Source organism: Rhincodon typus, chromosome 28 (assembly GCF_021869965.1).
Source record: "Rhincodon typus isolate 14 chromosome 28, sRhiTyp1.1, whole genome shotgun sequence".
Classification (NCBI taxonomy): Eukaryota; Metazoa; Chordata; class Chondrichthyes; order Orectolobiformes; family Rhincodontidae; genus Rhincodon; species Rhincodon typus.
The window spans coordinates 23271233-23284685 of record NC_063359.1 but is presented as its reverse complement, the minus strand read 5'-3'; the positions used below and the strand labels follow the sequence as shown (position 1 = coordinate 23284685).

Below are 13453 nucleotides of genomic sequence, written 5' to 3'. Positions count from 1 at the left end.
AGACCCTTCTTCAGAAAGAAGGGTCTAGGCCCGAAACGTCAGCTTTCCTGCTCCTCTGATGCTGCTTGGCCTGCTGTGTTCATCCAGCTCTACACCTTGTTATCTCAGATTCTCCAGCATCTGCAGTTCCTACTATCCATGAATGTTTCTACTTGTTTAGAATGTTGCTAAAACCACTGAGCCAGCAGATGTGTAGTTTTACTATGCTAAGCAACATAGGATATCTAGCTGTGTTAAGGGAAAGTTGTTTCTTTCTTTATTAATAAAGACAAGATGTTGTCAGCAAATGTTCTCTGTGTTGCTACAGTTAACTTGGATGGTGTCATCTATAAGAAAAACAGATTTTAAGAAGGGAAAAAAGGCACTGGGGGAGTTGTCTAAAGGCCATCTAACTGTAGCTGTCCATAGGACAGAATAAATCAAGGGACAATATAAGCATATAAGAAAGACAGTACATTAATCGTGGATGGCTTTAATCTTAATATAACTTGGGAAAATCGAGTTAGCAAAGATAGCTATGAGGAAGAATAAGAGTGTTCTAGGAAACTGTCCTGAATACAATATGTTATGGATCCAGCAAGGAATCTTGGACATGGTAATATGTAATAAAGCAGATATAATAAATGTTCTGAATAAAAGATCCCCTAAGGAGCAGTGACTATGACATGGTAGAATTTTGTTTGAGAGTGAGAAACTTGAGTTGGAAACAATATTGAAAAACTTGTATAAAATTACATGGAGAGGAGGACAGAGTTGGCTAGAGTGGAATCAGAAGTAAGTTTAGCTGAAAAGACGGTTGAGGGGATAGACTGACTATGGTTAACCGTGGACGTTAAAGATACAAAATTAAATAAAAACACACAAGTTGGCAAATATGAGTGGTAAATCAGAAGATTGGGAATGTTCTGGAAGCCAACAAAAGATTATCCAAAAAAGAGAGAACATAAACTGAGTGCAAACTTGCAAGTGATATAAAAATGAAGATTAAGCTTATTTAAGTATATAAAAAGTAAGACCTCGACCAAAATGAACATACGCCCCTGAAAAAACAAAGCTGGTGAAATAATAATGGAGAACCAAGAAATAGCTGAAGACCTATAAATACTACAGATCAGTCTTCATGGTCAAGGATACGAATAGCATTTCAAAAATACTAAAAAAAATCAAGTGTGTGTGTGTGTGTGGTGGTATGGTATGGAAAATCACAATAGCTATGACTAGAGAAACCTAACTTTCTGGGGCTGACGGCCAATTTGTCCCCTGTACCCTGATCAGTTGCAACTGAGGATTTTAAATGAAGTTGTCACAGAAATAGTGATGGCACTGGTAGTGATTTTCCAAGAATCTTTAGATTCTGGATAAGTCCAATAGATTGGACAACTGTCAATGTAACACCCTTATAGAAAACAGAAGGAAATAAAAAGCGCATAACTATACACCAGTTAATTTAACGTCTGTCATTGGGAAAATGTTAGAATCTATTATAAAGAATATAATAACAGAGCATTTATAAATGCATAATCTAATCATGCGGAGTCAGCATGTTTTCATGAAGAGGAAATCATGCCTGACAATTTTATTAAGGAGGTAATAAGCAGGATTTATAAAGGGAAACCAGTAGATGCAATTTATTTGGGATTTCAAAGGTATTCAATGTGTTACTATGCAAAAGGTTATTAAATAAGAAGAGCCCATGTGGTTGGAGCTCATATTTGCATAGATAGAGGATTGGCTAATGAATTGAGGACCAAGAGCTGGGATAAAGGGGGCGTTTTCAAAATAGGAGCCTGTAACGAGTAGAGTGCCATAGGGATCAATGCCTGGGCCACAATTATTTACAATATATTAATGACTTGGATGAAGCATCTTCCAATTTTGTGGATGACACAAAAATAAATGGAAAGGCAAGTGGTGAGAATGACGGTCTGCAGAGAAAAATAGACAGTTTTAAATGAGTGGGCACAAATTGTCAGATGAAATATAATATGGGAAAGCGCGAGGTTATGCTCTTTTTCAAGAAGAATAGAAGAGCTGAACATTATTTCAATGAGGTAAGACTCCAGAAAGTTACAGCACAGAGGGATTTGGGTACTGTCACGTATGAGTCACAAAAAGCTAGTATCCAAGTTCAGTGGGTAATAGAGAAGGGAAATAGAATGTTGGCTTTTATTTCAAATGGATTGAGTATAAAATAGGGAGGTCCTGCTAAAACTATAGAAGCCTCTCGTCACACTACACTTGGAATACTGTGAAAAAGTTTGGTCTCCTTATGAAAGGAAAGATATGCTGCTGGAGGCATTCCAGATTAACATCTGGTGATTCTGGTTATGGATGGATTTTTAATGAGCTGAGGTTAAGTAGTTTGGGCTTGTATTCAATGGAGTTTAGAAGAATGATATGAGACCTTATTGAAGCATATATTGTGGAATGTTGTAGCGATCTGAACGACTTGGGTTATGGCAAGATTTGTGGGAGAATCAAATGAGAGTTCTGGCAAGGCCTACATCTATTACAGTTCTTTTTTGCTTTATTCATTCACGGGATGATCATCACTGGCTAGGCAGCATTTATTGCCCATCTCTAATTGCCCAGAGGGCAGTTAAGAGTCAACCACGTTCTGAGAGTCTGGAGTCACATGTAGGCCAGACCAGAGAAGGATGGCAGTTTCTTTCCCTAAGGGAAATTAGTGAATCAGATCGGTTTTTCCTGACAATCGACAATGGATTCATAGTCATCACTAGATTCTTAATTCCAGATATTTATTGAATTCAAATTCCACCAACTGCCATGGCGGGATTTGAACCCGGGTCTCCAGAACATTATCTTGGTCTCTGGATTAACAGTCCAGCAATAATACCACTAGGTCATCACCTCCCCTGCTTGGTTTTGCCAAGCAGCATGGTGATTTTCTTGCTAGGCAGTGGTGAGTTGCCAAATAAAGGGGACTATAGCTTGTTAAAGGCCTTACTAATGCCACAAGTCACCTCATTAATATTCAGTATTCTATCTTACCAAATGTTCGAAACAAGGTAGATATTGAGAATTCTTGATATCGAAATCAGAGTGGGTGTCTGGTAACTTCAGCTCACTGGCTATGAATAGCCTCCACGTTATCACAGAATCCCTATAGTGTGGAAACAGGCCCTTCGGCCCAACAAGTCCACACCAACCCTCGGAGCATCCCACCCAGACCCCATCCCCCTAATCTACACATCCCTGGACACTATGGGGAATTTAGCATGGCCAATCCACCTATCCTGCACATCTTTGGACTGTGGGAGGAAACCCACTCACACAGGGGGAGAATGTGCAAACTCTACACAGACAGTCGCCCAAGAGTGGAATCGAACCCAGACCCCTGGTGCTGTGAGGCAGCAATGCTAACCACTGAGCCACCATGCCGCACCAAAAAGCGCCTCAGTCACAATCAATGGGCACCAATCGCTTTCACCCCTCAACAGACATTGGTAACTGATGCTTTGCAATCTCTCACAACCATCATGGCACCCTTATGACATATTTGCAGTCACATAGAAAGCACAGACTTGGATTGCAAGATGCAATGACAACTAGCATTAAAAGTCTGCAGCTGAATCACTTTGTGCCCATTGTCAGGCATCTCGTTCACCGATTGGGCAAGGCTGCATCTCTGGGGAGCTAAACTTGATCTCTAAGTACCTATCTGCATGCTCGCAGCATTCATGCCTTATCTTGTCTGCTCTGTTGTGCCGGTCAGCACGTTGGTGTTTCAGCCAGAGCCAAAGGCTATCATTACTACTGTGTTGATGAGCTGCTTTGTGCAGGTACACAAGCTGCTTGTCAGTGGGAATCTGGCTGGCGTTTTGATGAACAGCATACTAAAACATCAGTTAAAAACCTACAGCATGTAGCTGCTGCTGCACAGCACATTGATTGCATACGTATTCAGTTATATCGTCATGCTGGGGGCTAGTCCTCAGGCCAGTTGAGGGGTGACACTTGTCACTCAGGGGAGTCTTAGGGCTGTCAATCTGTGACACAGTCTGCACAGAAGCCAGAGGGCTTGGCTACTGTCAGTTGCCAGGTTGAAACAGTTACCATCAGGCTATGTGTCTGAATCTAGTCTGGGGAGTGGGTAAATCTCCATTATTAGGCCATCAGTAATGATCAGGGGAATTGGAAAAGTGGAATATGGCTTCTCATCAGTCATGTCTAGAGGTTACTCATCAAATTTGGCCAGAGTTCTGGAGCAAATGCAGCCTTGGGTGTTGGTTCATCGTTTAGGAGGGTGCAGAAGGGGCTCTAGGGGCATTGGGAGCAGTGGGAGATCACTGTTAAAAGGGGTTAGTGTCGTGTTGGGGAGGGAAAGCAAAAGCATTTGTGGAGGTGAGAACAAGAATGGTGACAGGCACCAAATCAAGATGTATAGACGTGTGCGGAACAGTACTGGAGGGCATGGTAGCCTACAGGAGAGGCAGTTATTGGCAATGAACATCACAGTGGCCTCAGTAAAGGAAACATTGAAGGGCACAGTGGGCATCATTAAAATGTAATGTTGGGGTTTAGGCCACAGGTAAGCATTGTTGGAAGCGAAGTTTGACATGCTGGGCCTCCACATGGGGTAGGGAATGAGTGGATTTGGCTTTTGGCATACTGCGAGGTTAAAGGGGTCATGGGAGCTTTCTGGGGAATGGCAAAGACCAGACAGGACCCAGTGCTATATAGACAGTGAGCTGAGAGCCATCTCTTGCCATTATCTTGACTGGAAAATGGCTCGGACAGTGCCCGCAGATGGGCACAGTCACTATCACTTCATAGAGAAAAGTGCAGGATTCAGATCTGCTGGAGGTTAGGGCATTGAAAGGGTAAATAAATGAAGCATATGTTTGCAAACTGCAGCTACATTTTAATTGCAAAATTTTATGAGCCTATATGCAATACGTGAAGAGTGAACATGCTTAGGCATCAAATGGTGGTCAAAAATGGATGCGCCATGCCATTGATACTGGCTAAACTAACACTCTCATGTCAGTGTGCACAAGTTAATGGCAATTTAAAATCAGATGAATGCTGGGCAAAAGCAGCCCATCATTTGTGGTACTCACAAGAGACCTGTGGGGCTAGGGGAATGTAGCTGATCAATGAATGCAATAGAAAGTTGAATGGTTGAATCTGGAATGGGAAAGGGATCGGAACACAGCAGTTATTCCTTTTCGGATGTAATGTGTTGCCTCTGGTGCTGCAACCAAGGCCATGGTGGAGCAGATGATAAGGCTGTTCAAATGTGTAGTTCCACAGCTTGGACTGGTCTGGGGGTTGTGGCGGGGGGTGGGGGGTGGGTGGTGCAGGACACTCCTCATTGCCTTGTTACTTGCTCCAAGGACTGTAATGTGATAGATGCTGAGAAGTCAGGGAACAGGAGCAGTTGTCCGAAGAGGAGGATGAGAATGTTCAGCTGCCAGATTGCTTCTTCTGGATGCATTGGGCATTACAAAGCAGCAGGACCTGATTGACACCCATGTCCAGTAGATGCTAGCTTGCGGAAGGCCATCATGGACTGTCGACGTCAAGATGCCAGCATGTGTGGGTGTAAGCTGCAGCCTGTATGCATTTTCTGTGTATCCCATTTTACTGGCTGTCAAAAAAGGTCATGTTTAGATTTGGCCAAATGCTTGCCTGTGTGTGATTTTCCCCAACTCTACAATGACAAAATGCAGGTGACCACGTCATTGGACAAACAGTACTGTGCACTCAGAGGGTCTTCATATGGGATGTATCTCAAGACAGGTAAAGCGTGTGGCGTGGTGATTAAACAATGACTAGATTGAGAGAATGGGTATCGCATGTGTGAGCGAGTACCAGCCATGCTGGCTAGGTGTCATGAGCTGCATGCTATTTCCATGCTGGTGAAGGGTAACACTGGATGGTAATGCTTGTCCAGGAGCACAGCAGCCTCCAAGGTGATACTGGAGCAAGGAATGCCAGTCTTTTGGTAGATATCCAGTAAGTGCCATGTTGTCCTGGGAACTACATGTAGCAAGATGGGGATAGAAGCAGATGTGTGAGACTCCACAGGGGTGGAGTTAATGAGGCAAATTTGGTAGGATACGGTGAGAAATCTCACTGGGCTGCATGGCATTGCCAAAAAAAGCATAAAATGGCCCTTTATTGAATTGCTTCTAAAGCCAAGCATGATGAAGTTGTAATTATTTGTCTGGAACAAATTGAGACAAGCAGCAAATTGGGTTTAATGTAATATAAATAATCAAACAAGATCAATTGCTTGTGAATCATAAAATAACTAATACATGCTTAATCGATTTTTGTTGCAGGTAAACTGGTCAATATCCCTTTGGAACAACTGCCTTTGCTTTTCAAAGCAGTCCTGCACTCATGCAAAGCCAGTGCAAGTAAAGAATGAGCCATCAACTAGTGGCTCTTGAATTTGCCATGCCTTATTTTGGTGCCTCAGGTGGAGAAGAATTTGGAGGGGAAAAGTCGGCCAAGATTCGAAGAGCAGGGAAAATCCTCAGATTGAGTGAAACCCTGTGATTCTGACAGCAGCTATATTTTACTTTATCTATTTATTTCACGACAGAGTTGAATGTATGATCTTCAACACAGTGCACATGCTTCTGTACAATGCAGTTAATGCATTTTCCTTGCAGTTTACGGTGTGTAGGGTGTTAATGTTACAGTATTGCCATTTTAGGTCTAGTTGAATTTTTTTTATATTTTTGGGTGAGGGGCTGAGCAAAATGTTTTATTAAGACTACCTCAATAATGAGATGACATAGTTACGTGTCTCTCTTTTCATTTTCAAATGCCTTAAGGCTGTCACTAAAGTGGTCCATTTTGGCAAGCTGCTGCCTTGTTGCAACAAATCGGTACTAATTGTAAGCATATCGATTGCAAATTTTAGTTGCTTCTTCATTTCCAGTCTTTGCAAGAAGTTTTATTTTTAACAATTTCTATATTTTTTTGGATGTCGTTTTTTTTTAAACACAAACTCAGTGGGGATCCTACAGAAGGATTTAAATGTGGATGGTGCAATAAAACACATCCAGGTGCTCTAATCATGCTACTTTCAAACACATATTCCTACTGATGAGACTGTCACAGTTGACTTCTAATTGGAAAATGTAATAGCTTTTTCTATATAGCCTTTTTTCAAACTAACATTACATTTGGAAATGACGTAGATGATTTAAAGAAGCAATACCATCTTGGATATTCTTTATTGTAAACCAAAATGTCCTGTTAAATAGTACTAGAATATTAATGATGTCATTAAGTTTTTTACACTGCTTCTCAGTGCAGATCATTACTACAGCAACAACAGGATGTATAACTGTATATTTCTAAGAGCCAAAGATTTTGAAAGTTCAAAATGATAAATATTTCCCATTCACTGTACATTTGCATTTTTAAAATGTTAACCAGTAGTATAGCATATGTAAATCCTTGACTAAGAATAACTGTTAAGGACTTAAATGGGAGTTTTAAACTTTTATTCTCAAATGCACCATTTAAAAGAAAGTGAATTGACTTTGGAGGCTTTATTTCAAATTTTAGAATGTTAAATACAAGGCAGCATTGCTTTCCAAGGTGCATGTACCTATTTATCTTCCCCGTCAACACAACTCTTTTGTGAGGGCTGCTGTCTTTAAGTAACCTACCTCTGCTAAAACAAGTAAAATTGTGTTTTAAATATAAAAATTCTGTGATCAGGTAGAGTGCACTCACCAGTTTTACGATTAAATAACACCAACTGTGGGTTATTCTGGATCCCAATGAAATGACACTGTCTTCATGAAAAATTGTATGGCAAACTTTTTCATTTGGAAACAAAATGGTGCTGTTAATTGCATTGCACAGCATCATTTGGTCATCAATGTGCTCAAAGTGATGTGTGCTGTCTCACCTTATTTCCTAAAACTAAAAAAGTTGCTAAACGTTTTGTTACAAAGACAGTGTCCTTGTGATTTATGTAACTTCTGCTAAATCGTTAGATTTAAGGAAACTGATTCGTCCTGTCCAATGATTTTAACCTACTTTGAGATCCAAAGCTGCATACTGGCTTGGAACTTGTAGTGTTAATGACAGCAAAACTACTCTCATTTGCTATTATTATTCCATTATTACTGGCAGCAAATTCTAAAATGTAGAATTTCATGGAAATCCAGAAGTTGCTAACGGTGATTCCACTCTTCTCAGAGGGTGCGCTGTTGAGGCTCCCTCCATTGAATTTAATAGAAATCAATTAAATTGAGAACCTTCACAATCTCACCATTTAGTTTTGCTGCTTAAAAATACCCTTAAAATGTAGCACCTTGTTAAATGAGGTGTAATTTTTTTTAATGAGACCATCTTTAAATAATATTTAACTCATTCACTGACCCTGAAAAGCTAAATTTTATATTTGTACCATATCAAATTTCCTGGTAAAATTTCCATACCTTTTAAAACCTTTTAAAAACTTGTTTATCTTTGTTTTAGCTTCTAACTTAATCCAATCGTAAATATTTATTTCACTACCTGAAAACTTAAACCATTTAATATTCAACATTTTTAATTTAACTTCCTGGTTTTCTGTGTGTGAATACTTCAGTGTGATTAGCTGCTTACTTGCTTGCTGACATCACTGCTGTTGAACACAAAGATATTCCCCTGGTTTATCACCAGATTTAAACTACCATTTGGGAAGGAGAAAACTATGACTGAAAGATAGCTGGATCTTTGTGGGCAGCTTTCCTCACAGTTAGAGACAAGTGCCTTTGCTTTGCTAAGCACAAAATATGGGTAGTTGTCTCTTGTCTGCAAATAAACCAAGTGTAACTATTTGTACAAGCCAAAGACCCTCTGAATTCAGACTACATTGGTGAATCAGCTGAAATTCAGTGGTTTGGTTCAATATCATCCCATTAAGCTAGATATTTAAATCATTTCAGAAACACATGTTTGAGTTCACCAATTCATCATTCTTTTCTCTCAAACTCTCTACTTCAGCAATTGGGTAGTTTAGACTCTACTGAAAATGTTGATACAGCAACACTACTGCAAGCTACACCCATTACTTATTATTAACTCCCTTACATGTAATTCACCTAATTTCATTAGTACGTAGGCAACAGCTATACTCTGAGCTGGCACATTTTTGCAGTTACTCCCATTCTCTATTCATATATCTTTTGAAGGATTCCCTGTGAAGTTACATGATTGTTCCCTATTATCTCACAAAGTAACCAAGTACTTCCTGAAATTTTGCTGCCCATTCACCAAAATAATGACATTTTGGGAAATAGATATGATTTCAAAATTAATGTTAGTGTTAATTCATCAAATTAAACAGAAAATTGCTTAATGCATTTTATATACATGCAGTGGATGGGGATTTTTAAGTGTTGGTTAAGTTTTGGATTTTATTAGTGTGCAGTGAACTGTTTAAAATAGCTAGAGAGCTTGTTTACTGAAATTAACACCAGCCCCCGCCATGCCCACAACCTTGACCTACTACATAGTCATATGTGAAATTGATTCAATATGACCCATTTTACCACAATGTTCACAGGGAAGATTTGTAGGTGCCTTTTGTACCTCTAAATTGTTTTTCTATTTTGTTTTTTTCCATTAACTATATCATAAACAAGAAAACCTTTTTATGTGAGGTCTTCTTTTAGCTCCCTGTCCTTTACGATCTTACTAATTCAATCATTCCTGCAATCAGACTCCAGATATGCTCATTTTAAGGCAAGAGATTAATTGGTTGATTAATGGTTCTTTGTTTCAAATTTCTGGACTAGTTTCTGATGGAGAATATTTAAGGTTGTGTAAAGTATTGACTTGTTTTGCAAAATTTCCTACCTGTGTAATCAGTCTGCAAAAGAGTTGTCAAAAAATGTTCATAAGTTGATATGGAGATGACCAAAAAAAAACTAACAATTATTTTACGATGGTTATAATTTTTCTTGGCATAATGTGCTCAAAATAAGCATACCTGAACTCTTACACGCAGGTATCTTCATCTTATTTGCCACCAAGTCTTTTAAGACTTGTTTTAAAACAGGGTAAAGTGAATGTGTCGTTTGCATACGAAAATTACTCAGGTATTATGATGAAAGTAGATGAACTAGTTTTAGAAGTAGAAATTTTGAACCACTAAGTATCTTTCTCTTTAACATTGCAATTGAGGGGAACAATTGAAGGCTGGATTTTTTTTCAGGGAATCGATGGTCTAAATTACATTATTATACACATTTAAAAACGTATTCACATTTTTGCTATTCACATGTTAAAAAAATGCAAGATGAACATCGCTTGGAAATTGAAACTGTGATAACAATGTGGGAAACATTTGCCAAGTAAAAGATCAGATAGTTGTTTTCTGGTACTTCTCAGCAGAGCACTGGCTTTTGTACCCAGAGTAGAATGGCGCATCAATTTTGTTAGATTTTGATTCCCACCTGTAAAGGAAATACTTGTATGTTCAGTAGTACCATGGAGCAGTTGCAATTGCAGATAATGGGGGATTTCATCTGTATTGATGTACAGTCAAGTTAGCTGGCTGTTGTGTTAATATAGGTCAAATCGTGGGCCCAAACTAGAAAGACTGCCAACTACTGTAAAGAACAGCATTGGCACTAAAAACAAAGAAAAGTCTATGATCTACTTAATTTGGAGAATCTGTTTCATACGGGGAACATAATATTAACAGACACAATAAAAATAAATATTTGTTGTTAGCCATATCATAGAATTTTTTGAGCTTTTGCTTTTCGACCAGAATATTATAAATTTGGGAATCACTGAGAACTAAACATTTGATTTTACCAATTTTAAACACGTTTAAATTGATAATTGTTGTGATGGGTGTCACATCTGAAGTAGAAGAGGGAAAGCCTGCAATATCTGATTGATCATTTCTACATCACACGTTCTGGTTAATCACAGAATGCAATCATAGAGCTGTTGTTTGCCAAATTGTTCCACCTTCCCAGATAAATTTGTGTTATGAAAGCCATTTATGGAAGAGATTTGTGCATTGATTTATGCATTAATACGAATATGTAACTGTTTTACAAAGAAACATCACTATTAGTTGCGACCATTCTCAAAACTCTACTTGGTAAATGTTAAACACAGAAAACAATAAATTAACAACTAGCAAAAATGAAGGAACAGAAATGCATTACAAATATCATGTATGGAACTAAAATTTTGCGTATGTTTCGGAATGTACATGCAGAGGCATTACAGTCAGTTGTCAGTTCCGTATATTAACCAACTTCCTTCAAATATAGCATTAATCCAGACCTTCAAAGCAGAATCCCTCTTTAAACTTGAATTTCATTTCTACCTTTTGTTTTAATTATCTTTTACAAGTTTTTGTGAATGTGGGTGAAAGTAAACCACAAATTAATTATTTACTTTTTGTAATTGAGTTAAATTTTCAAGTTAGATGTTTGTGAAAATGTATCTCTTTCTCAGGATGATAAGCGGCAATCAGTCCTGCTGTGTATCCGAGAGCAGGAAGGGGGGGGGAAAGATGGTGTATAGTGAAACTAAAGAAACAAGTAGTGTTTATAGAAAATGTTTGATCCTAAGTGACAACTACATTATATGGCAACATAAAGTCTGCGTTTTTCCAAGGGTCATCGCTGCCTTGCACGCAATGCAGTTTATAGCTCAGGGATCTATATTTAAATTTGTGGCCCAGTGGAAAAACTAACTTTATGCTGAAAGCTTTTTTTTGTGGACAAATTTAGGGCTAAGAAGTCAAATGCAAGTTATTTTTAAAAGAATATCAGCAACATTCATTTGGTTTGAGCCTGAATGTTATTTCTTATCATTCTTGGCAATACAGATCTTATATAAATAACATTCAACCTTGGCTGCTAATCGTAAATGCATATTTATGACTATAATTTTTCAAACGTTTGGTTCGGATTAAATAGTCATTTACTATACCACTCCATAAGATGTTTTGCATTATTACACCAAAGATTTGCCATTTCCATGTTGCTCTTAATTTTTGTCAAAATATTCCTTCAACATCATCATGTTATAAACAAACTATCAAGTTCCAGATTAATTTAAAGTTTAACTTCCTCTCTCATTTATGCCAAAAAATTATTTAGAGTATCCTAGGTAATATATATGACTAGGTACACTTTATTTTTGCACAACAACTAACTAAGTTGATGGTTTTGTCACTGTTGAGACATGGCAAATCTTTTAAATGACTATTTAATATGATGCAACAGCTAACTTTAAGTGTTATTTTTAAGGGACCATTGCTGCGGAAGCTCTCTTTTTTTCATCCATTCTTGGCATATGTGCATGCTAAACAGGCCAGCATTTCTCATCCATCCCTAGTTGCCCTTGAGAAAGTGGCAGTAGGTTTTCTTGAACCATTGCTGTCCATCTGATGAAGTATTGTCACAGTGCTATCAAATCTGTAATTATATATCCAATGTATTTGTCAAAACATAAGATTTTGCAAAATTTATGAACCTCAAATGCACACATATTGGTACTGTCGAAAATACTGAACAAAAGAGCATGAGTCTTGAATAGCAATTGGCCTATCAGCTGGACCTGTACCAAAGATCTGACTCAATGTCCTGTTTTATTAGTCTTGCAAAATGAAAGAATACCAATTTATTCCACTATTTGTTTAAAACAGTTCGCTGGTACTAGAGTTCTTGATAACATGCACATTACTTTTTACATGCTTAATATCAATCTAATCATACATTGTATTTTGACTTCTATCTTAAATCTATTGATAATACTAGCTAACTGATAGAATATGAACAAAATGTAAATATTACAAAATTGAGAATGGCTTAACATGAAAAGAATTGAAAATTATTGTGCTACTTAGCAAAACATTTTTTGGCACCCAAAACATAATACATAACATTTAACAACAAACTGAACAAATGGATTGTGATAGAACGCTACACAAGTGTCTTGATGTTTTATTGTTTATAAATAATTTTAATACTTACGTAGAAGAATGTTCTGATATCCCAAATATGTCCATGAGAAAAGCACAATGTCTCTGGAAAGCGCCAGTCAATGGCGCAAGGTACCAGATTATCTGAGTATCAGCTTCATATTGCTTATTGTGAATTGTGTTTTCATTGAATTGTGGAATGTGTCTTGTAATAGTTGATGCATAATTTACACAAATGACAGTATGGAAAAACTACCTCGTGACATCCTGTTTAATGTCATCAAGGGACAATGTAGATTTTTTTTTGCTGTTCACATACATTTGGACATTAATTAAGCACTCTGGTGTTTGAATATATCAACATTTTAACAATTCTGCATAGCTAATGATTGTTATGTTTTAAACCTACATAATTCTGGTGAAACTTCATTATGTCGATGTGTGTTGTCTGAAGCACACTAACTCAGTTTACTATGTAAATGCTGTCTTAACACTGACTGTGAAAAGGAGCTA

The 13453-nt window shown here is 37.8% G+C and overlaps 1 protein-coding gene across 1 annotated transcript in view; it reads left to right on the top strand.

The window, feature by feature from the left end:
* The window catches only part of LOC109916791 (nuclear receptor subfamily 6 group A member 1), a 366169-nt gene extending 359769 nt beyond the window's left edge, over positions 1 to 6400 (top strand). The window contains exon 10 of the mRNA XM_048613642.1: positions 6312 to 6400. Coding sequence (XP_048469599.1) covers positions 6312 to 6400 — 89 coding nt within the window. The remainder of the gene's footprint in view (positions 1 to 6311) is intronic.
* Positions 6401 to 13453: the final 7053 nt, after the last annotated feature.